Consider the following 22,893-nt stretch of genomic DNA (forward strand, 5'->3'; position numbering starts at 1 on the left):
ACAGCACTCAAAAAAATCCTCCATAGAAATGCATGGGGTTAGTTTGTAACGCCAATATGCCAGTTGTCTACACATATCCCACCCCTTCCGCGGCAAAACGTTGACATGTGAATACATTGAGCCAATCATGTGGTGTGTTGTAAATACACTGAGCAAATCATGTGGTGTGTTGTGAAGACATTGTGCAAATCATGTGTTGTGATCTCGCCGCTGGAGCAAGGTTGGTGTCGTGAAGCCTTGCGCATGCACATTTCTGCCAAAATAGATGGCCGATAAGTGCCCAAAAAAGCGTTGTAAAATGGCCGCCGAGTGGAGGGACTTGCTATTTGGCTCCGCTCACTGAGGGGTGCACCGCTGATCTCCAAACAACACGACGCTATAGAAACAATAGCTGCTCAGTGCAGTGTTCTTTTAGAGATCAGTTATTCCCAAAGTTACCTCACTTTGTAGTCCAGCCCTCCCGGTCCCACGCGGCTGCAGACACACGTCACCCAGCGGCACCATCATGGAGATTAGCACAGGTTCAATGCTGCAGTGTTTGCTGTTGGATGAATGCCATGGATCATTATGTCACACAGTGTAGAGCGCTGGAGAATCCACTCAGACAGGACAGGAGCTATGGCCTCGGCCTCTACTCTGAGAAATTACATTGGCATGAAGTGGCCTAATTTTAAATCTGTTTGTCTATCTGTTTATCTCGGAAAGGTCCTCACATATAGTAGGGTGTTTGCATAGGCCTGAACAAGTATAGAATTATGAATTACTGATTTCTAGACCTGAAAAATATGGACATTTGGGTCAGTCTCGGAAAAAGTCTGGATGTTTTAGTCGTAGTAATGCATACACAGAAAAGTCACGTTCACATAAAAACAAATAAATAAGTCAAAGGTGAAAATCCCAACAGGAACATACAGTTGTCTTATAAAACTATTAAAACAAATTTTCTTAAATAAAAAAAAAAGTTTGGAAAAAGTATTTTTATTGGGGGAAATTAGCAAAGCCCCCTGTTACAGCAGTGTAGGTGTTGAGCGTTAAGAGTTATGTGTGCTCCGGGTTTAATAAATCTGTGTGCTTTGGTTTCCTAGACCAACCTAGTGGCAGAGCCAGAGAAGGTGTCGGACATTTCAACTGGCAAACTGCTGGACAGCAGCACCCTGAGACAACAAAGAGAGAAGAGCAGAGGATCTGTCATCAGCCAGGTAACAGGACTTGCCCACACTCCCCATTCAGTGACTTAGATCTAGGAAGTTGAATTATGGGTAAAAGAGCAATGTTGAGCAATGGGCAAAGATAAATTAGCAAATCATTTTGCTAATGTTATGCTATCAACAAAATGGGTGGGTAGGTGCTATGCTCCCAAATGGCACACAATACCTTTAGTCCATATACAAGATGAAATTAGGACATTTCAATAAATATACCTTGTATATATACATTTTTATGTATATTCAGTATATCAATTTATGGCTGTTATATGTGGAGCAGATGGCAGAAGGTTTGTGCGTGTGTGTGTGTGTTTCATGCGGAGCGGCGGACTTTAATTAACGCTGTCTGTCTGTCCTGCAGAGTTCGTCGGGGGGCTACCCATCGGTGCTGGAGTCGTCTGAGATCTCCACGGAGACGGGGCGGCGTTCCCGTTTCCCGCGGCCAGAGCTGGAGATCTCCTTCAGCCCGCTGCAGCCTGACCGGCTGGCGCTGAGGCGGCAGGGAGACGACGAGGCCGTCACCGTTAAGATCAAGCGCTCTGCGCGCAAGAGGAAGAGCACCGACATCGAGAAGGTAAGGCAGGCATATGACCAGGGAAGGACACATGAAACATATTATCTCTCTTATATTGTGAAGGTTTAACACAAAGGGTTAGGAGCAAAATCATACCCCTGGCAAATTAATGTTGTTTTTTTCTTGACCAAATGACACTGACTGAAAATGACACTGCCACATGCTAAAAGGTTATAAGATAATGTGATAGAAACATGGAATCAGAAAAAGAAGCGTTTTTATCTTTTTATAATTTTTTATGAAAAATGGCATGTCAAATTATTCATACCCTTTTTAAATAGTCAATGGAAATAGGGCTGCAGCTGTCGATTCTTTTTTGAATCGAGTAATGTTGTTCTAGCAATTATTTCACAGATTAATCGAGTAATCGGACAAAATATAATCCGGTTAATACGGTAAGTGCAATTCATGAATATGCACAACATGTCATGTAACCTAGCCCTAATCACTTCAAAGTAAATTAATATATCTGTTTTATGTAGATTTGTGCATCTGCAGCATTTACTACCAAATAACCTCCCTTACAAAAAAAAACTGCTTAGATGTTGAATCATCATTGATGTGCTGTTGTGGTCACATTGCACCTTGTCTTCTTTTCTAAGTTTGAAATGATCCTAAAACTTTGCACATTCTCTGCCTTTTTACGGGCGGTTTCTTGGCTCCTCGTCATCACGCAAACTTAATTCTGAAAGTGGTGTGCGCGTCAGTAATAACAGTCCGTGTGAAACCATAATCCCTGATCTGAGCACGCCACATAACGCAAGTGAGAGGAATTAGACGAAGCCTCGAGGCAGAAAATTTGCCGCGATCATTTTTTGTAATCAAATTATTTGAGTTACTCAAGTAATCGTTTCAGCCCTAAATGGAAACATCTTTATTCGCCATCACTGCGCTCAAAATGGTTCTTATAATACCTACCAAACCTCTCCATTTCTCCACAATGATTGTAGCCCGCACCTTTTTAGCAGTAATCCGGGTTTTGAGGCAGGAGCACTTCTTTACCACTACTCTGGCCTTGTGGGAAATAAATGGTGAACAAGAAACAATATCAACATTTTGGACTGGCCCAGCCAGAGTCAAGATCTCAATCCATAAAAAAGTCCAAAAGTGATGGCAAAAAATTGTTCCTGCCTCAAAACTCGGATTGCTGCTGAAAAGGTATGGTTTACAATCATTGTGGAGACATGGAGAGGCTTGGTAGGTATTATAAGAACCATTTTGAAAGCTATGATGGCAAATATAGATGTTTCCATTAATTATTTAAAAGGGTGTGAATCATTTTGGACACGCCATTTTTCATAAAAAATTAAAAATACGTAATAACGCTTCTTTTTCTGATTCCAACATTTTCTGAAACCAACATTAAACCAATACTTGCCAAGGGTATGAATAATTTAGTTCCTAACTGAATGAGATGACTTTACATCCATCTATTTAGTTCCCCCACCGGGCTAGGTCCATGCACACATGCATTTCACCACTCATTGTAGACATTGTAACTGTGCCAGCTTGTAGTTTATTTTGTGTGTGTGTGCACATATGCGCTTACATTACATTACATTACTTCTTGACCAAAGTGACTTACATATGTCAGCTATATTACAAGGGATCACATTGTCCCCAGAGCAACTTAAGTGCCTTGCTCAAGGGCTCAACGGTGGAAGCCGGGAATTGAACCGACAACTTTCAGGCTATTGCACGCTAGCCCAGCTCCTTAACCACTACACTACCACCGCCCACATATGTCTGTGTGTACTGTTACTTTTAGGTGCTATGGAAGTGTTTAGAGTTAGGAGGATGAAGAACATCTAGGTTTGGCATAGGACTGACAAAAGTCAAAGCATCCACAAAGAGTTATTGTCCATTGTGATTTATCTGAATATTAGGGCTGTCAATCGATTAAAAAAAATAATCTAATTAATTACATACTCTGTGATTAATTCATCTAAATTAATCGCATATATGATTTTTGCTGTGAAAGTATTTTAAATATTTAAATTCAAATCAATCATTGAATAATCAGCATTAGTGACATTAAAGTTCTAAAACTCTTTTATTATTATTTTAATAATGGCCATAATAATCTATGATATGACCTAATATGCTGAGGAAATAAATTCAAAAGTGCTTCGGGAAGAAGGTTTTTTATCACATACATTGCAGAGGACTTTATTTTAATCAACACTTTATTTTTACCAATACCATCAAGCTGTTTTTGAAAAGTAAATGTTCCAATCAATGATCTAGGCAGCACATTTTCTTCTCTCTCCTTTATATTACAGTCTAATGGTTACTGACTACAACGGCCTGGGGTGAAAGGTCATACAGAATCAATTAATCTGCGTTATTTTTTTTAATCAGTTCTTTTTTCTCAAATTAATTAATCGAAATGAATCAGTTATTTTGACAGCCCTACTGAATATAAGAGAATTTAATCCCCTTGGGCATAATCACGCAGGTCACCCTACTGTATGTATTTCAGCACTCTGTATCTGCACCAGTTTGCTATTGATCTGTCTGTGTATGCATGGCATGTTTTTGTTACATAATGGCTCTTAAGTTCTTGTAAAATCGGATATTAATAGTTATACTAGTAGTGCATGAGTGAAAAGGGCGCTACAACTTCACAGGCGTTTGGCAGACAAAAGTGCCCGTCCCATATCTAATTTATTGATCCTGGCCAGCGAGTGGAATTCAGCCTTGGGCTCATCACTGATGGTGTGGAGAGACTCTAATCCGACCATTTATAGTCCATCTTAGAAATGAAATAATCGGCACACACTCGCTCAGCTCCATCCACTTCTGCTGCTGGAAGAGCTCAGCTCATACGTCTGAAGGTGTGTGTGTGTGAGTGTGTGTGCTTAGGTGTGTGTGTGTGCACGTGTGTGTGAGTGTGAGCGCGTGTGTGAGTGTGAGCGTGTGTGTGTGTGTGTGTGTGTTTGCCTGTGTGTGAGTGTGCGTTGGGGGATGGGGCGTAACATCAGCCGCCCCTGCAAGACCCACCTGGGAGTAAGGCTGCTGCCTGGCTCTTTCATTCCTTGCAGGTCATTAGTCTGAGCGCTGGACCGTGCCTCTGCTGCGGACCCCGGCTCTATCTGGGCCGCTGTTGCCTCTTCACTGATTCAGTTCAAAGGTGCTTTAGCTTTAGCCGAGCTAATCCTCCTCTCCTCCTCAACTGCATATCCACTGAACCAACCACCCACCCACTCAGCTCAGCCAAGCAGTCTCCCTCAAGCTCTCTGCACAGGGTGGAGCACAAGGATACGCATAGCCTTGGTCATCTGCTAAGGAGCCCAAGCAGTCTCCCTCAAGCTCTCTGCACAGGGTGGGGCAGAGGAATGTGCTAATGTCCTTTGCTAATACACTGAGCCAAAGCAGTCTCCCCCAAAATCATTTGTCTCTGTGTGTGGATGTGGGAGGGGGTGCGCCTCGTTCCTCTGCTAATGCACACTGAGCCCCAGCAGTCTCGGAGCCCACTGAGCCAGGCGGAAGAGCGTGTGTAGCTGCGTTTCAGTCGGCCTCATTAGCCACCATTTAAGCATAATCAGCTGGTTATGCTGCGTTGCTAAATGTATGCTAATTGGACATGTTGACGCTTTCTCTCGTCTTCTGATCTCGCTGCGTCTCACTGATGGATGCTGTAAAACCTTAGACATGAGCTAGACTGTGGTGCCCTTAGCATATATCAAACTAATCAGGGACATTTTATGGAAATGCTTGGAAACACTGATGGATTGGCAGGTTTGCTGCTGCAGAATCACAGATGTATTCTGTTAGTGTCATAAAGTCAGACATCTACCGAGAAACATTCTTTCCGTTCTGGTTTTAAGAAAATTGATATGGAAATGAGTGTTTGAATAACTGTTCCATCGGTCACTGGGAGCCCAGAGGGCTTTCTTCAAATCAAATATTCGTTGAAGTAAGTGCAGATGATGGAATGAGGTAGACACTACTCCATGTGAAATTCAGGACACGGTTCGGTAAGACTAAAACAAGCAGTGAATCCAAGGCAGCTCTGATTAATCAGCTGAGGACAAGAGAAAATATGGACATGGACAAGTTCATTATTCACTCGGCATTACAACACGCCACTCCTTGATTTATACACGTTAACATACGTTACTCAGGTGGAACACACCCTAGCGCTAGTACTGTGATCCGGAGCCAACCTAAAGAAAGCATTTGTCAGGGGATGGACTTTAGGGATGGACGTGAAGGGATGTGAGCAGAGGAGAGACGTTTTACTCAAGATAATAGTAAAATCCTCATGGAAGAATAGAGACAGCCTTTTAATGACCCCAGAAGCCCATATCGCTGATCAAACTCAACAGAAAATAATTTCTACTAATGATTTTGTGATTGTCAGATCAATGATTATCCAAGGCCAGTGAGGTTAATATGATTGAAAAATCATATAAGTATGAAATTATTTAATTGAGTGCATAAGGGCGGCAGGCAGTTTTGCCATTTTCACCTTTATATCACGGTTCCCACAAACATGGAGATGATCCTTCTAGTCTGGTGGCATAATGAAAATACCGTTACCGAGGTGATAAAAGCACCAAATTTTGCATGGTGTTTCCTTAGGGTCTGTAGTGTAATGTTTGCCTAGGAGCCCTCGGGAAAAAAAAACTTTGTGACATGTCATATTAGAAGTATATCATTATCAATGAAATATGCTTAAATAAAACAGCGATATTCAAGTTCCTGCACAAAATAAAGTGTTCAAATGAATCCCAAAGTTAACATTTTATATGTTTATTTATGTTTATGAACTTTTACATAACTAAAGCTTCAATACATGTCAAAGTATTAGCAATATGATCTTTATTGGCCCTGTAAATGATAATTTTGCACGTTAAAAAATGTCCCGGCCTACATATTTTTCTTAAAGGGATCACATATTAATCTTTACTGAAATTCAATTTTATATTACAATATATAACAATAAGTGACACTAAAGGCTATACTGTTGTTGTGTAATTTATGTGTAATTTATGTTGATAAATCACCCCATCAAGTGACTATCCGAAACACACTAATCCTGTGAGTAGAACTAGTGCTGAGAGACAGACACAGATCTGTAGCTGGAAACCATACAGGTATCCTGTCTCTGCTATATTACAGAGGCTAAGCAAATGTGGCATTTTTTAGTACTTTGATGGCAAACCTGCTTGAAAACGTATGTTGATGCTGGAAATGGTGGTGTTAGTGGCTGTCCATTAAAAGGCACTCTCCTCTCTGGTCAGCATAATATCAACCCCTATTGCCTTTGTGATGTCATGAATACATTTAACTGCAGGAAAGGGCCTTTGAATGCAACGGTGAAACAAACTCCTGACTCACTGTGAAAATGAAAGATTAGGGGGGATCCCTGAACCTCTGGCCAAATTCCCAACATGGCTACCTCACTCTCCACCTCAGGCTGGTGAGCATTCTGGCGCATAATGGCTGCAATGCATCACCCAGGTGAGTGCTAAATATTGGTGGTTCTTAGTGCAGTACTTTCAGAGCATAGTAAAGCACTATATGTAACATGTTTATATTGTTTTACCCAAGCATTAGTATGTATACATATATACTCTTTTGTTCCCTTGAGGGAAATTTGGTCTCTGCATTTATCCCAATCCGTGAATTAGTGAAACACACACAGCACACAGTGAACACACAGTGAGGTGAAGCACACACTAACCCGGAGCAGTGAGTTGCCTGCTACAACGGCGTGCGGGGCGCAGTGAGGGGTTAGGTGCCTTACTTAAGGGCACTTCAGCCGTGGGTGTGGGCATGGGAGAGCAGTACTCAACCACTTCCCCCGCCATTTCATACTGGGTCGGGGATTGAATCGGTAACCCTTCGGTTACAAACCCGAAGCCTTAACCAGTAGGCCACGGCTGCCCCCACTTAGGGTGTTTTGGATGGTCATCTACTTGATAGTGTGATGCATCAACATAAATGACACGTATACAAGTATAGTTTACTTGATTTAAATGATCATGTTTACTTTTCCACCTCAACATTAAATTACACTCATTTTAGCCAAGTAATCTCAAAATAAAAGACAAAATACACATAATCAACAAAAGACAAAAACGGAGTTACATTTTACACATTTTAAGTAAGGATGGCTGTTAGATTTTACAGTGTATGAGTAGGCCCTATTTTGCATAATGAAAGAGAGGGAGAGACTATAAAGCCTGTCCTAACAAACAACTGATAGGTAGGTCTGCAAAAATAGCACAAAGAGAGGCCCATCACTATGATTTACCTGGCATTTTCTTTCACTAGGTCTCGTCACTTTCTCTCTCTTTCTCACTCCTACATGTAGATTTTCCACATTAACAAATCGTACTAGCGTATTTTGATGTGAAAATGCATGCCCGATACGCAAAATGCATACAAGTTGACAGGTCTGTGGCTGTCATAAGCTTAAACGTTGTGATGAAGAACTTTGATTAACACCCCCCATTAGCTCTCTACACCTCGTTCACAGCGCCCCCCCAACGCTGTCCAAACGCCCCCGTTGAGAAACCCTAATCTATAGTTATGGGTTATGAGTTACAACAATGTCAAATCAATCAATAGCCTAATGAATTAAACAATGAAATTGAAGGAAAATAGCAATAATTAACAATAATGTCCATTCAGTCAATAATATTATAACAGTAACAATAGCATGGTCAGATTACATTAAAGAGAAGATCAATGAAAACAACATCGATCAACAGCCTAATGAAAATAAACAATATGATATAAACCATAACGCATAAGAAGCGCTTAATGAACTAAGTGCATGTTAAACAGATGCCTTTAGACCCCTCTTGAAAGACCAAAAACTATCACAGGAATGGAGAGAAATGGGCAACTCATTCCACTAACATGGAACGGAACCAAAATAACTGAAAGTACATCTACTGTAGCTGTACTGTCACACACAAATAGGATTTAATGTGATGCAGCCTAACATAAAACTAATGACCAAACTGTATACTCAGTAGCTATATGAATGACCTAGTCGAATTGAAAAATAAAAGAGGAAACCAAGATCTCATAACACTTTTGCTGTTTTTTTTTTTAATAATTCCGCCTATATTAGCCTATAGCCTACAGGGCTTTTTGAGGTTTTTTAAGGTATAAGGTGTCTTGGAACTCTATTTTACACTTATAATTTGGAAGATCTACTGGCCTGAGCACAAATTAACAAAAGGAAGCTTATTCAGTGGTCTTAAAAGGCCATTACCCTGAAAGTTTTACTTCAGAGGACAAAAACAAAAACGTTTTTAATGAATATTGTTTTTAAGTGATTTGACATTAAATTTCAATATTTCAGCTGGGCTCCTAGGCTGTAATCATCCAAGAGGTCCTAAAGAAGCTTCATGTAAAATTTAACGGTATGAATTGATATGTGCACTACCCAACTGGACTATTCCTGCTGAATGTTATATCATCATCTCTGGTCCTATCTTGGATTCTAAGAAATTCTACTTTTGGAAACCTGGTCTTTAAAACCCGTCTGTAATGAGACATTATTTAGATTGTTGAGGTTGTTTTATTGTTCTTTGAGAAGAGCCATGTTTTTTTTTTTTTATCTGAAAAATACTTGGTTGTAAAATACTTGTGTATTTCTAATTGAGTCTTAAACCCTGAAAATGTTTTTTAAGGTCATTTTATAGTGTAATTATGCCTAGTGCTCAGTCAAGTCACGATTGAATGGTCATGGGACTTTTGAAATGGGTCTTCCAGAAGTCATGAAAAGAATTTCCAACTTTGTGTTTGACATGCTCTGCAATAATGTAATATAAATGGTCCTATATTTTATTTATTGACAGTAATATGGAGTTAAGATTTTAAGTGAATTTAACATTCACAGCCGAGGAGAATAAAAAAGGATTATGCACCCCTAGTCACTAACTGTTGCATTCCACACTGCATGTGCGTAATAAGGCGGGGATCACACCGGTTTGCTATTGTTCTCTATGATTCGGCAGCGGAACGGTGGTAGCGCTAGCATAACGCTACCGTTGAACAAGCTGAGCGTTGAATTCTGGTTCAACTTTCGAAGCGCAACGCGAGAGTATTCTATTGTCATTTAATGCAAACTGTTTGTGTTACTTAGGAACAACATAGAACTTATTATGGTCTGAGCGTTGCGTGACACTTGCCGCTGGCCAGTATGATCCCCGTCTAATGTAATAATATATGATGATGTAGGATAGGTCTGTTTGCCTGCCAGACGTGTAGCCTCTTGTCTCTGTGTTTGACTAACACAGATTCAGGCCTCTGTTGACAACTCAAATGGACGAGGGCCCTGACCCAACAACATTATATGAAATTAATGACCTAAACATTTAGGCCAGATCGTCTCTCTTCCACCAGCCCTGATGCTAAACTGTACTGAAGCGTGTTGATTATAGTGAGTGTGTTATGGCGTGACTTGTAATGGTGAATGGTGTTGTCAATTGCAATCATCATGTGCCATGTGTGGAGTGTCGCTCTAGAGTGAACATGTCAAATGTGTTATGTAATTTCCTGTGTACAGTGTCTAGGGCAAATGTGTGTGTGCGCGTGTGTGCGTGAGTTGTGTGTGCGTGAGTTGTGTGTGCGTGAGTTGTGTGTGCGTGTGAGAGCAGAGTGTGAGAGCAGAGCTGTGTGCCAGAGCCAGGCAGTAGCGTGGGGCTGTGTGCCAGCTCTGTGCTGAGGCGAGTGAGGGGGGAGGCAGGAGCAGTAGTCAGCACAGCAGTCATTAGTGGGATTACTCCGGCACTCTGAGGGGCTTTGTCTCCGCTCTCACAGTGCATCTTCCCCTCACACACACACACACACACACACACACACACACCCATATATATATATATCTGTGTGTGAGTGTGCATATAAAAACCCACACTCTCACTCTTTCCTCTTGTGGCCCACACAGAAACACATGGTGCATGGCTCCCCGTGGGGCTTGCACTTGTCAGCTGGAAGGGCAGAGCCTAATTTTGGCTCCTCCATTGAATATGCATTGTGGTGTAGTGTACAGTTTCTTGAATATTGATGTGGTTGTTTTGGGTTGTGGTTAATTCTCATTAATTGCTACAGCTACACCAGTAGATTCCCGTTGACCCCCATTGATTTGGTGTCCTTACAGACATATGCGGCTCGAGTTGCATTTAATTGGACATTTGAGGGAGAGCCTGATGTGCGTGGAGGTTAAAGTCTAGAGTTCGGCCTTTTACTGTTCTCAGCAGTAGTACCCTGTCTCTATCACCATCCATCTCCTTTAGTTGTTGTCAGGAAAGGGGAATGCAAAGCAGCTGACGGCGTTTTAATGCTGTCTGGTCTCGGAGACTGAGCCTGACATGGTGTCCTCTGTGAAAGGAGTGGAGGGAAAACGAAACGACGGGATAACGCGTGACTGACGTGAATGTCGTCAAAATATTAGTTGTCCTGTGAGGAATGCAGCTGAGCAGATGTGACTGTTTGTTTTTCTTTTTTCCTGTGTACATCTAGCTGTTCTAAAAACGCATTTTGTCAAAAATAAAATGATAATAATGGGGAAATCTTTGTGATTCTGTTTTCTCCCCACACAAGTCTTTCAGTTTAAGGAAGAAAATCGGCAAGAGCAACAATAAAGCAACACCTCAAACGCCCAAACAAAACACACAGGTACCCTCCTCTTCTCCTTCTTGAAAACTTTTTCATCTAGCCTTCATCGCCTCAATCTCCCTTCACATCATCCATTTGATTCAATGATTCAACCATCCAATCCAGCCATCAACACCATCATGGGGCTTTAATTGATCGGATGGATAATCAGGCTTTGGTATTTACCTGGGTATCCTTTAATCCTGGTATTTACACAGGAATCCTTTAATTCTGCCATTTATATGGGAATCTTATCCTTTAATTCTGGTCAATCAATAGATTGTAGAGCCACAAACCTAAACACAGCTCTAGACCATCCTAATTTATAATTGGTGAACTTTCAAGGTGCGTTTGTTTTGTCTGTTTATTTGTTTGTTTCCACTCTTGGTGATGCTCATGGGTGTAATTGGTGCCGCACGTCACGTCCATTCTGCCGTCGGGCCTCTAAGTCTCGGTCATGAGGTGCCACGTGCACCGGGGCAGCCAGAGCTCACAGTGCTACAGCACCACGCAGCCTCGCTAATGAGTTCATCTCAAAGACCGCTTCCCAGTCTTTTGATTCACTTAGTCCTTCATTCCAGTTAGTAGCCTAGATTATCCGTCTGGTTTTTGTTGTAGTTTTGGACAGCTGTGTGTGTGTGTGTGTGTGCTGGAGTGCTCATTGTAAGACAGTGTTTTTCGGAAATTTCGATGTTTGAGTTGGGCCTGGTAGAGGGACACAGATAGATGCGGCAGATGACTAATTGACGATGCTTTTAATGGGAGTGCACTGCTGGCTGTACATCTGACACTCCAATCCTCTCAGCCTCCGTCTGAGCCTCAGATGTTACCCCGGCCACCACCACCAGGCAGCTTCGGGCCACCATGCATTCTTTATCCTCATTAACAATGGAGCCGTGTTTGTTTTTTGATTACTTTCGTGCTGCTGTCGCCGCCCCCCCCCCCCCCCCCCCCCCCCTCATTTCACCGGCATCCTCTTGTCCTCTCTCGCTTGTGGAGTCGGACGTGGAAGTGTGATGGGGGCGCGCGGAGCTGCCACCTCTTCTCCATCTGTGTTTGGTCCATTGAAACGCTTGTGATCCAATGGTACGCATTTCACACCACCAACATGCAACACCACATCACTCGCTCTAATCCTTGCGTTGCACCGATCATTTCACAGGACTGATTTGTTTGACGTCTCGCACATCTATTGATCACAGCACCTTTAAAGCTAATAAGGCAATTTAAAGCTAATGACATTTTGATTTCCCGGCGGACTGCATGTCTTTTCTATAAGTTAATAAAAAGGTTTGAGTGCATATAGACACCGATATGTGGTACAACTCGCTAAATTTACGCATCAATGCGTTTTTGATCTCTTGTTTTCCTTCCTCTTTCCTACCCCCCCTTTTCACTTCTGTCATCTGGCTGGTGTTGACTCGTTCTCCTTCCTCTCGTTAGGACGCGGTGGACAGTGAAAACAAGAGGAACACAAGGTCCAGGCTGACACCCAAACTGGCGATGCACCAGGAGGAGGTGAGGACCCAAGCCAGGAGTCTTATGTGGCCACTTCGCTGCCCGACTGGAAATAGTCCTGTTGTGTTATTCATGAGGCCCCAAGTGCGCCTGGTCTTCTATTCCTCTCCGCCGAGCTTTGATATGAAGCAGTGTCTCAGCAAAGCCAGTGTTGGCTTTCTGATGGTCTATTAACCCCCCCTCTCTCACACACACACACACACCTGCGGGGATTTGCTCGGCTAGCTAATTTTCCTATCACAGATCCTCTACTTACTGTCATTATCAGACCATAGGTTCCAGGTGTGTGGCCCAAGGCGCTGCTGGTGATGGTCTGCTTTTAAGTGTGACATTGGTGGGAATGTGAATAGCTATTTTCATTAATGTAGCAATTTGTGAGGGGAGTGCGGGAGACATAAAAGGTTGTGTTAAATGAACTATGGATAGAGGTACTCACCAAGTCACCAAGTGCTGTCTTAATAGACAATAAAGCACACATTTTTTGATGCAATTTTCCTGTGCCTCCTGAAAAATATTATATGGAGCAAGGCTGTGAAACAAAATGGAGCTAGTTTAACAGCAAATAAATTTAAACATATTTTTTTCTTGCTAGTATTACATTACTTTTATATGGCTAATATTGCTAAAAAATGTATGATATTCATTATCAAAATGATGTTTTAGTATTTAGATTTATGATAGTATTTATCATTATATTATGAAAATTCTAGTGCAAGCACAATGTTTTAAGAGCTGCAGTCTGATCTCTTTAATATTCCAGGTAGGTGTATGCAAACTTTGTTTTGTCCATTAGATTAATATGCTTTTTTAGGTCTTTTATGTGCCATGTTTGTGATAACATTTGTTATCACAAACATGGCACACATCCATCAGGTCACAGACTGGCAGGTGCACTTGGCACAGCATGGCACAGCACCAGCCAGCATGGGGGCATTACATATGCCACTCAAAAACCCATTCAGCTTTTCTGTGGCAACACAGTGGAAAAAAATGCCCTTTTGGCCTCTGCTCCAGATGGTCCTAAAAATATCCATCGGGAGTCTGATCTCATGATCACAAAGACCATGTACATTCCCGTCTGAATTGATCCACAGGAGCCCTATAACCGGTGATACCGTAATCACATGGCCATCTGTAATCATGGGAGATGCCTCCATCTTCTTATTGCCTCAGTTCTCAGCTCCGGGCGAGTGCATTCAGCATGTGCCACGAAACACTCTCCATGAAATAGCCACATGGCCAGAAATCGACAGATCTGAACGAAACAGGCCTCTTTAGGAATGTACCATGCGTGCAACACGCTCGTTCCTCTACCGACTTCTGGGAACATTAATGCCATTATTTCATAATTTAATTTGATTAGATTATCATTATGTTACATTGACTGTATTATGTTCTCTGTGCTGAACTACTGTGAACATAATATACACATACACAGTTAGGAACAAAATTATTCATACCCCTGGCAAATATTGATTGGCTGTGAAGTCATGGAAGTTTCATTCAAGGAAAGGTTTTGTGATTTTTTTTTTTTAGTGAAAATGGGTGGAAACCATGTATAATAATATAATAGCTTACTCCCACCATAATACTATTAATGTTCGAAATAAATATGTAGATGTGAGTGGAGTGTAGGCAAACAAAGTGTAGGCAAAAAACAAAATGCTCACTAATTGACTAGCTGGAGCAGTGTGATATCACTTGTTAAAGGTGCTCTAACCGATGCCACGCGTTTTTTAGGCTAAAACATTTTATGTCACTTACTGCAAACATCAGCTAACCAACCGCACTAGTGAACTAGTGTAGACATACATGTATTCTAGTTAACTGAGGCTTCCTATAGGCTCCCCAGTTCAAAATAAAACATACCAACCAATCAAGACACAGAAAATTGCCATTATCCCACCCATGTCCACTAGTTAAAGGAGAATTCCGGTGTGATATTGACCTAAAGTGTGTTGAAACATGATACCGAGTGTGAACGTATGTCTCATAGCTCATCTCAGCTGGTCCCCTGCACTCAGAAATCTGGCGCTAGTTAGCCGATGCTACCAACAGTTTTTCGATGGGGGTGCCTCGGGCATCGGCCTAGCCATGCAAATAAATCACTGTTTTAGACCATTTACGAGGCTCAAAGTAGCTCCACACTTAATTGGTAGACTTCCGAGGGACTTGACATTTAAAACGAGACATTGAGAACTTTGAAAAAGCACTGGTAGTTTATTTACAAGACGATTTATACAGACAGTACCTTCACAAAGTTTACCGTTTGCCGCCATCTTGAATTTAGTCACGATAAGTCGAGCGACGAGTACGAATGAACAGGTATGATAAGGGATCAGATTCCAAAAATAATTCCGTGGAAATGCATGGATTCTAGTTGCTGCTACTGGAAGCAACTGGAATCCATGCACTTTCACAGAATTATTTTTGGAATCTGATCCCTTATCATACCTGTTCTCCTTTAACCAGTCAGGGCAATTTCGACCCTACTTATTAGCTACTGAGGTACAAAAAGAGTCACTTGTTAGCAACTAAGGACCAACATCTCTATGAGTTAACTAGTGAGGGAGCTTTGGACCTTACTGAGTAACTAGTTACCCATATGTTGTGCTTACGAGTTACAGTAACTAGTGACACCTAAAACCATACACTAGTTAGATAGATAGATAGATAGATAGATAGATAGATAGATAGATAGATAGATAGATAGATAGATAGATAGATAGATAGATAGATAATTTATTGATCCCCAGGGGAAATTCAAGAAAAAATCTAAAATCTTAAATAGTTAACATGCATGACAGCTAAATATTTCACAAGTTAAGTATTGTGCATGAGACACTCACTTGTGGCTCTTTTGTTTGACCTCACTACTTAACTAGTAAGGCCAAATATATTCTTACTAGTTAACTAGTGAGCATATTTGCTTTCACTAGTTAACTAATGAGCATTTTCAGACTTAGTAGTTGACTAGTAAAGTTGAGTTGAGTTTGAGTTTATTCACAATACCATTTCAAACATTACAGTAATACAGTTGGGGTACAAAATCAGTTGGGTAGAGTGAATGTGTCCCGCAAGAAAGCTAGGAAAGCTTATAGATGGGGGCCCATGGTTCATGAAAGGGTAGTGGTACAGACAATGGTATACACAGTTACCACCTGTAACCAGATGGTGATGAATAAGTGCACGCAAAGCGCACCAAAACACATAACGTACATAACATTACATACAGACACAATCATACACGTATATCCCAGTAATATACGTGTATGATGTAGGAAATTATTTTTTAGTTGTCTTTTGAAGTTGGATATTAAGGGCAACACCTTGAGGCCATCATCAATCCTGTTCCAGATCTGCGGCCCCCCTACAGACAACACTCGCGCGCACATGTCTGCAAGATTTTCCTGATATGAGTGGTTTGATTCTTGTTTGGTATGTGTGCTGGGGGCTGGAGATGTGAACAAGACTACTCAATCTACGGTTGAGCCTGTTGACAATTTGAAACATAAGGCAGACATTATGATATTCATTTAGCTCAGCCAGTCTTAGTAACTCAAAGCTTTAGTTAATTATCTACAAAAAAGAGTGACTCCAACTAGTAAACTAGTGAATTGACTAAATACTCAAAAGGCTTGCGTGTGTGCACGACTAGTTGACTAGTGTGCAAAGCATTTTGGCTCTCACTAGGTAACATATGGTTCACTAACTAACTAGTTGACAAAAAGCGTCATTCGGCTTGCCATAGGCGTTGGCCTTTACTATAGAACTACTATAGAAAATCTTATAGTGCTACTGTAGTAATTTGTCTAGTAGGTGTTTTCACAATGCTGTCACTATTTAAAATTACAGTTCCAATGGTACCAAATATTTACTTCCACCCTCAACCTTAACTGGCTCAGACTAATCTGGCCCCTGCACTTTGAACCTCTTTCTGGCGCCTATGGTACTGCACCTGCAACCTATCCTAGTTGATGGCACTTAATTTTCTTAATTTACCTCTCTCTCTTAGCCTAGAAATCTAGACGCACCCTAGCGGCGGCAAATTTATTTGCTCAGCCTGAACGTCTAGTATCAAACCATAGGGATTTCTATTGGCTGACGCTGTGGACTTCATCCAATCACAGCGCTCTATTTAGAGAGTCTTAAGGCGGGCTTAACAGGATAACGACAGTCCTGTGACGGTGAACAACAAGGAAGGTGGCTATGGCTAACGAAGAGCGGTTGTTTGAATCGGCGTTGGCGTCAACTTTGGAGGAGTTGGACTTGTGCCTTTCTTTGAAAGTTGAGCAACACAATGCACTTAAGTAATTCCTTTCGAAGAAGGATGTATTTGCAGTTTTGCCGACCGGATACGGATATGGTCGTAGCGCTGGCCTATTGCATGCCTAGGCAGTTTAAAAGACAATTCTCTGCCCGCCCCTTGGATTAAGCGAGGTAAATGGTTCGATTCCAGACTATACATTTCAATGATATAGGATGGCCCGCCAGGCTATCTCTCTCTATCTGAGAGTGAGAAATCCAGACCTCTGTGTAGCCATCCTACTACATGCCCTTTGGACCCTATACTGTACCAACCAACCTACTATGTAGCCATCCTACTACATGCCCTTTGGACCCTATACTGTACCAACCAACCTACTTCAATCCATTAGCCTTACCGTCATACCAGCTATCACACATGTAATAAATGCTTCATTAACCTCCGGCACATTTCCCACAGCATTCAAAATGGCTCGGGTAACACTCCCTCTCTCAGCCCTGCTCAGGTTGAGAACTATCCTCCCTTCTTGCTTCGCCCCTTCCTCTCCAAACAGGTCTCAGAATTCCTCTCACTGAATAACCTTCTTGATCCAATTGTTGATAGAATAATTTTAGAAATACAAACTACCCTTGCATCGCATTGCAATAGTTATACTTTGGTCCCTGTAGTTTGTAGCAGGTATATAAGCTACATCATCGGCGGGCTGACTTGCACTAGCTTAGCACCTGCAAACTCTGCAACTAGAAGTACTGGATGAAACGTGTTGAAAAAAAAAGTGTTGTCTCCACTGATAAATATCACACTTGCCAACTTGGAAATGATGTAGAAAATCGTGAACCACCCCTTTAAAAGAGGCCTAAGTGACAGCTTGGTCCTTATCCTGCTTGACTTATCAGCTGCCTTTAAAGTGCTGGTCCTCCCAGCCAAACCAACTATAGGCCTATTCCATGACATTAACATCAACATTGACTCCATATCTCTTGCCCCTACCAAGGTAGCAAGAACTTGGGAGTCTAACTAACGAACCTTCTCTGATCATGTTGCATTGGTTGCCTACCTGGTCATGTCACTTCGCACTTTACGGGCCCTGTTTTCGTGACGCAAAACCTGGCGGAAAGCGGATTATTATTCCAGTTTAGTTGCAAAGTTTATTCTTATCTTGCAAGTCTCTTTTATTGAGCAACACGCCAAGGGGTGTGGCAATTAACGACCTAAGGAGGGGTCTAGCACATTATCTAAAAATCACTTATCATACACCACCTAAAACGCATTACGCCACTGACCAAGAGAAACCTGGTCAGAAATCCATGGCGAGTTGTTTATGCTATTTTAAGAGCACATTATCAACACCTATTTGAATGCCCTCATAGTGGCATTATGTTATCTCCAGACCACTGCGCGGCCTGGGTCTGCCACCCGTACTTTCATGGCAACCACTAGACTACCCCTCTTTTGACTTAACTTTGCTTGAACTGATATTCTATTCTATGCAAAAGATACTTATTGCTGCACTAACATGTCCCAGTCGCACAGTACCTTGATGGTTACCTTGTTTTTGTACGTCGCTTTGGATAAAAGTGTCAGCCAAATGATTATGTTTCTGTAAATTATTGAATGATAATTCTGAATTCTGACCACACAAATTGTACTTGCATATGGTATCACAGGGGCCAAAACATTTATTATATATTTTTTATTATTATTATTGTTATTATTATTATTGATTTTAGTAATTTCCAGGTCTGGATAAGTATGGAAAAAAGAAACTGGGTATGGAGAAATATTTGTGTTTCCAGACTATTGCATTTGCAGTACTAATCACTTCACTCAGGTCATAATGAACCATTCCTACTGTTGTGTAGCTTAACTGTCAGTCCCCATCATCAAGATACAACTATGATACAACTAAGATACAACTAAAAATGACCCAGCTAAATGGACGAATATTAAGTGTCATTTTTTAATTCAACTCGTTTTCACCGAGTTATCCCAAACCAGACGTGGCCGCAATGTCGAGAATATGGTCAGAAAAATCTACCGAGAAGTTTGGAAATTTGAGTATGGAAAAAGTATGGAATTTTGAAATGGAAAATGTGTAGGAACCCTGAAATATAATATAGGCTGTGTGTGTAAGAGAGTTGTCATTTTCTGCTGCAGTCTCCTGCCCCAAGCAGTAAAGCCTCCCATGGATCTCAGTCCAGTCTCCGAAGTGGAAGAGAGGGCAAGCTGCAGAAGATTGGAGACTTCCTGCAGAGCTCGCCCACCTTCCTGGGCAGTAAAGGTCAGTTTGAGCATGTCTCTCTCAATCTGACCTCGATCTACTTCAAATTGAACCGACCAAGGGTGCCTTCCTCCTATGTCATTTGTATCCATTTGTCCAAGTTCATTAATTAAGTTTGACATTGCAGGGAACAGCAGTGTAATAACACCATTTTTAAAAGCTGAAACCTAAAATGTCTAAAGCATTCCATCAAAAATGAGTTAAATGAAATGAAGTTGAGATAGAGAACTTGAAAGTCATTAATTATGCAAAAGAACAATTTGAGAACTGGGGGAATGAAAGAGAGTTCTTGTTTTGTGGTTCCGCTTGCAGGCACTTCATATTCCCCGTAACTGTAACTGTAACTGTAGTAACTGACCCGTTTGTCCTCTTTGTTCTCCTTCATCTCCACAGCTAAGAAGATCATGGGGCTAGTAAGTGGACGGTCTGATGTGGATGGAGGCACCTCGTCCAAACGGCCCAAAAAGAAGCTCTACCACCCAGCGATCTCAGCCCCCATGGATATACCTGCCAACCAGGTAAACATTGGTTCTCTCTCTACGAGCATTGTTTCGTCTTTCACCTTCACCGCTTCGCCCAACACATCCATTCCGGTTGGATTCAAAACCCCACACACCACTCATTTGAGGGTATGTGGGCTGTATAAGCTCTAATGGGTGGTTTTAATCAAACAGCTCTGTTGTTTTATCAGTTTGGTTGTATTTTTCATAGCATATCTTTCTGTAAACTGTATTAGTTATTCACAGAATTCTAATTGGTTTTCAGTGGGATAGAATCATTGCCCATAATGGAATAACCCGTTATTTAGCCTGTGTTATCAACCAATTTCCATTGAAAAATGTTACATAAATATTACATAAGTCTTAGGCTGGGTGAACTCAGCCTGATCTGACAGCGGTTTCTATTCCACCCTGCAGCTCTGGCTGGAAACCTATACATCTCTTTCTCCTGCTTCCGTTACACTTTTGCGGGGGCCAATCACAAACTGGCTTATCCATGTGGCGCGCTATTGGCAGGTTTAAAACGATGACGATAGCGGGAGAGCCTGGGGTTTTCGCGTTGCTCTGCAAACGTCACCCGGTTCGTTGGTCAGATTTGTGAATGACTATCCAATTGTGTACAGAGTCATTTGAACTATGCCCGTTGATCACGCCTCTTGTGCAGTAGAAAATACATAGCGGACTCCCCAGACTAATGTTCAATCTTAAAAGACTGAGCTTGGTCTGGTGAAAGCCAGACTACATAAGTCTTGCATTCTTTCCAAAAAAATGGCCACCACATTGTGTCATGGGATAGAATAGGCCTAGAAAAGAAACGTGCCCGTGCTGAGAGCTCTGACCTTTGTGCAATCTCACAGATCATTGGACGAGAGACAGAGGAGAGGGAAAGTGACCACCTCGTCATAAAGAGACGTCTGCGCTCCCGATTCGGAAAGTGAAGTCCTCCCAAAAGGAAGCCAATCGATACGGTTTGGTTTGGTCTGTCAAAACACATTTAGCTCACTTCCTGCACAGTGATTTTAATTTTTTTAACACTTGCACTTTTTTTTACTGTACACAGTGTTTTATATAATGGAATATTTTGTAATTTTTATTGTGTATCATTGTTATATATTGCACAAATTTTGATTATTTAGTCAATGGTCAAGTACTGTCATTTTAAATGACAGTCAAATACACATAGAAAGATACAAACATATAGTCTCTGGCCAGTCATACAGCTGTGGTGAGGGGAGCACATGTAGGTTCATGGAAAGTTGTAAATACTAACATAGCATATTAAGTTTCTTAAGACTCTTTTATCAATAGGACATATTGTACAAATTGTATATTTGTACCATATTTAATATAACACCTCCCTATACTAACATTAACTTTTCAAACAATGCAGTGCCTTTATGTGATTTGTCAGAAATCTTGTTTTGATTGAATGTAGTCGTCAATGATTCTTTCCTATAGTAAAATACAAACCATTTTTTCACAAAATCACAAAAATAAACACTTGTGCATCTTACTTGCCCTTATGTCATCTTTTTATATTTCTGCACCGTGTCATTGCCACGTGGGGAGCATATGCACACTGCAGTGCAATGCACTGGCCATCTGCTTAGTTGCTGGAGCACAGTGAGTATAGACCCTTTCAACAATAAAAACAAAAACAATGCTTGAACGTTCTATTTGGTTCCCAATCTACTTCCTCTGCATTAAGATAACATATGGAATGTTAAAAAGGAAGCCTTGTGGGGCCAACTATGATGCTGATAATGGAACTCTCTTGAAAGGGTCTATTAAGGTTTTGCACCTACGTCATAATGTCATGTGACCGTTTGTTTACAACTAGAGTGGTAGGCAAGAATGGTAGGCAAGGCACTGCAGAGAGTGGTAGGCAAGCCTACAACAGTCGGGTTGCATAGGCTACACATAGTTACAAATAGCTTCAAAATTTAAATTTTAATATCAAATATTGACCGGGATGCCGACCACTTGTGTAGGCCCTAACAGTTGGTTTTACAATAAGAAGCAAAAAGGCGACGAACGACCGTTTAGCCTACCTATCCTCGTGGTTGTGGAGGATGATCATTAGCAGCTGTGAAGTCTTTTATTCTCAAGATAGCCTAATGGTGTAGCCTACTGTCTACGAAGACGTAGGCTAAAATACTACTATCTACAGTCATCCAAAAATGAATTGCCAGAGATAGGCTATGAAGGGAAAAAGTGCAGCATTTTAAACATGGCAAGATTATTTTTACCGGAACAGTTTGTTCTAATTTGTCTCGTGAAATTCATGCTTGTGGACATCAATCACCTATCTTCTGTCCTTCTATTTCAAGTTATCATGAGTGTCATTTGATTATATAATCACAACAAATGCTAATAAATGAAAACAGAATAGGCTTATGTGCTATAGGCTAACGTTATAGGTCAGGCTAACTCCAGTATGTCAAAATAAACTGATTTGATCCTAATTGTTTAGCGATCACACACAACAACTTAACACAGCAACCTCAAACACCACTGTTGAACCTAGGCTACTGCTTCAGTCATGTAAGAAATAAGCAGTTTATGAATTATCTTTATTCGTTTAATCAAGTCCACATGACCAAAATAACAACATATTTAAAGGCTGAGCTAGCATAACAGCCTAATATAGGCGATGCTGCAATGGATAACTAATAAAAAGTTTCATACAATTAATGAACTTTATCACTCACATTCTGAGTTTTTCTGGGTGGTTATATATCCATGCAGATCGTCTTCGAATAAGCCATCGCTGTTATATGATATAATATGTTACAGGATTCATGACTAACGCCATTAATGTTATGATGCTGACTGACTCTGGCTATAACAGTAGGCTACCGTTTTAACGTCTGCTGAGTCTACTGCCTACCAAGACCTGTCGCTGTTCAGTTGAAGTTAAATGA

General features: G+C 41.2%; 1 protein-coding gene across 4 annotated transcripts in view; it reads left to right on the forward strand.

Moving 5' to 3' along the window:
* kif20ba (kinesin family member 20Ba) overlaps window positions 1–21,482 on the forward strand; it is a 37,506-nt gene extending 16,024 nt beyond the window's left edge. For 2 of the 4 annotated variants that reach the window (XM_042064783.1, XM_042064784.1), the window contains 7 exons: window positions 1,086–1,199; window positions 1,567–1,779; window positions 11,350–11,424; window positions 12,847–12,921; window positions 19,346–19,469; window positions 19,863–19,987; window positions 20,827–21,482. In XM_042064783.1, coding sequence (XP_041920717.1) covers window positions 1,086–1,199; window positions 1,567–1,779; window positions 11,350–11,424; window positions 12,847–12,921; window positions 19,346–19,469; window positions 19,863–19,987; window positions 20,827–20,907 — 807 coding nt within the window. In that variant the 3' untranslated portion in view covers window positions 20,908–21,482. Of the gene's footprint in view, window positions 1–1,085; window positions 1,200–1,566; window positions 1,780–7,081; window positions 7,215–11,349; window positions 11,425–12,846; window positions 12,922–19,345; window positions 19,470–19,862; window positions 19,988–20,826 lie in introns of those variants that run through there. The other 2 variants (XM_042064785.1, XM_042064786.1) reach the window with 2 other exon arrangements.
* Window positions 21,483–22,893: the final 1,411 nt, after the last annotated feature.

Source organism: Alosa sapidissima, chromosome 16 (genome assembly GCF_018492685.1).
Source record: "Alosa sapidissima isolate fAloSap1 chromosome 16, fAloSap1.pri, whole genome shotgun sequence".
NCBI classification, from domain to species: domain Eukaryota; kingdom Metazoa; phylum Chordata; class Actinopteri; order Clupeiformes; family Clupeidae; genus Alosa; species Alosa sapidissima.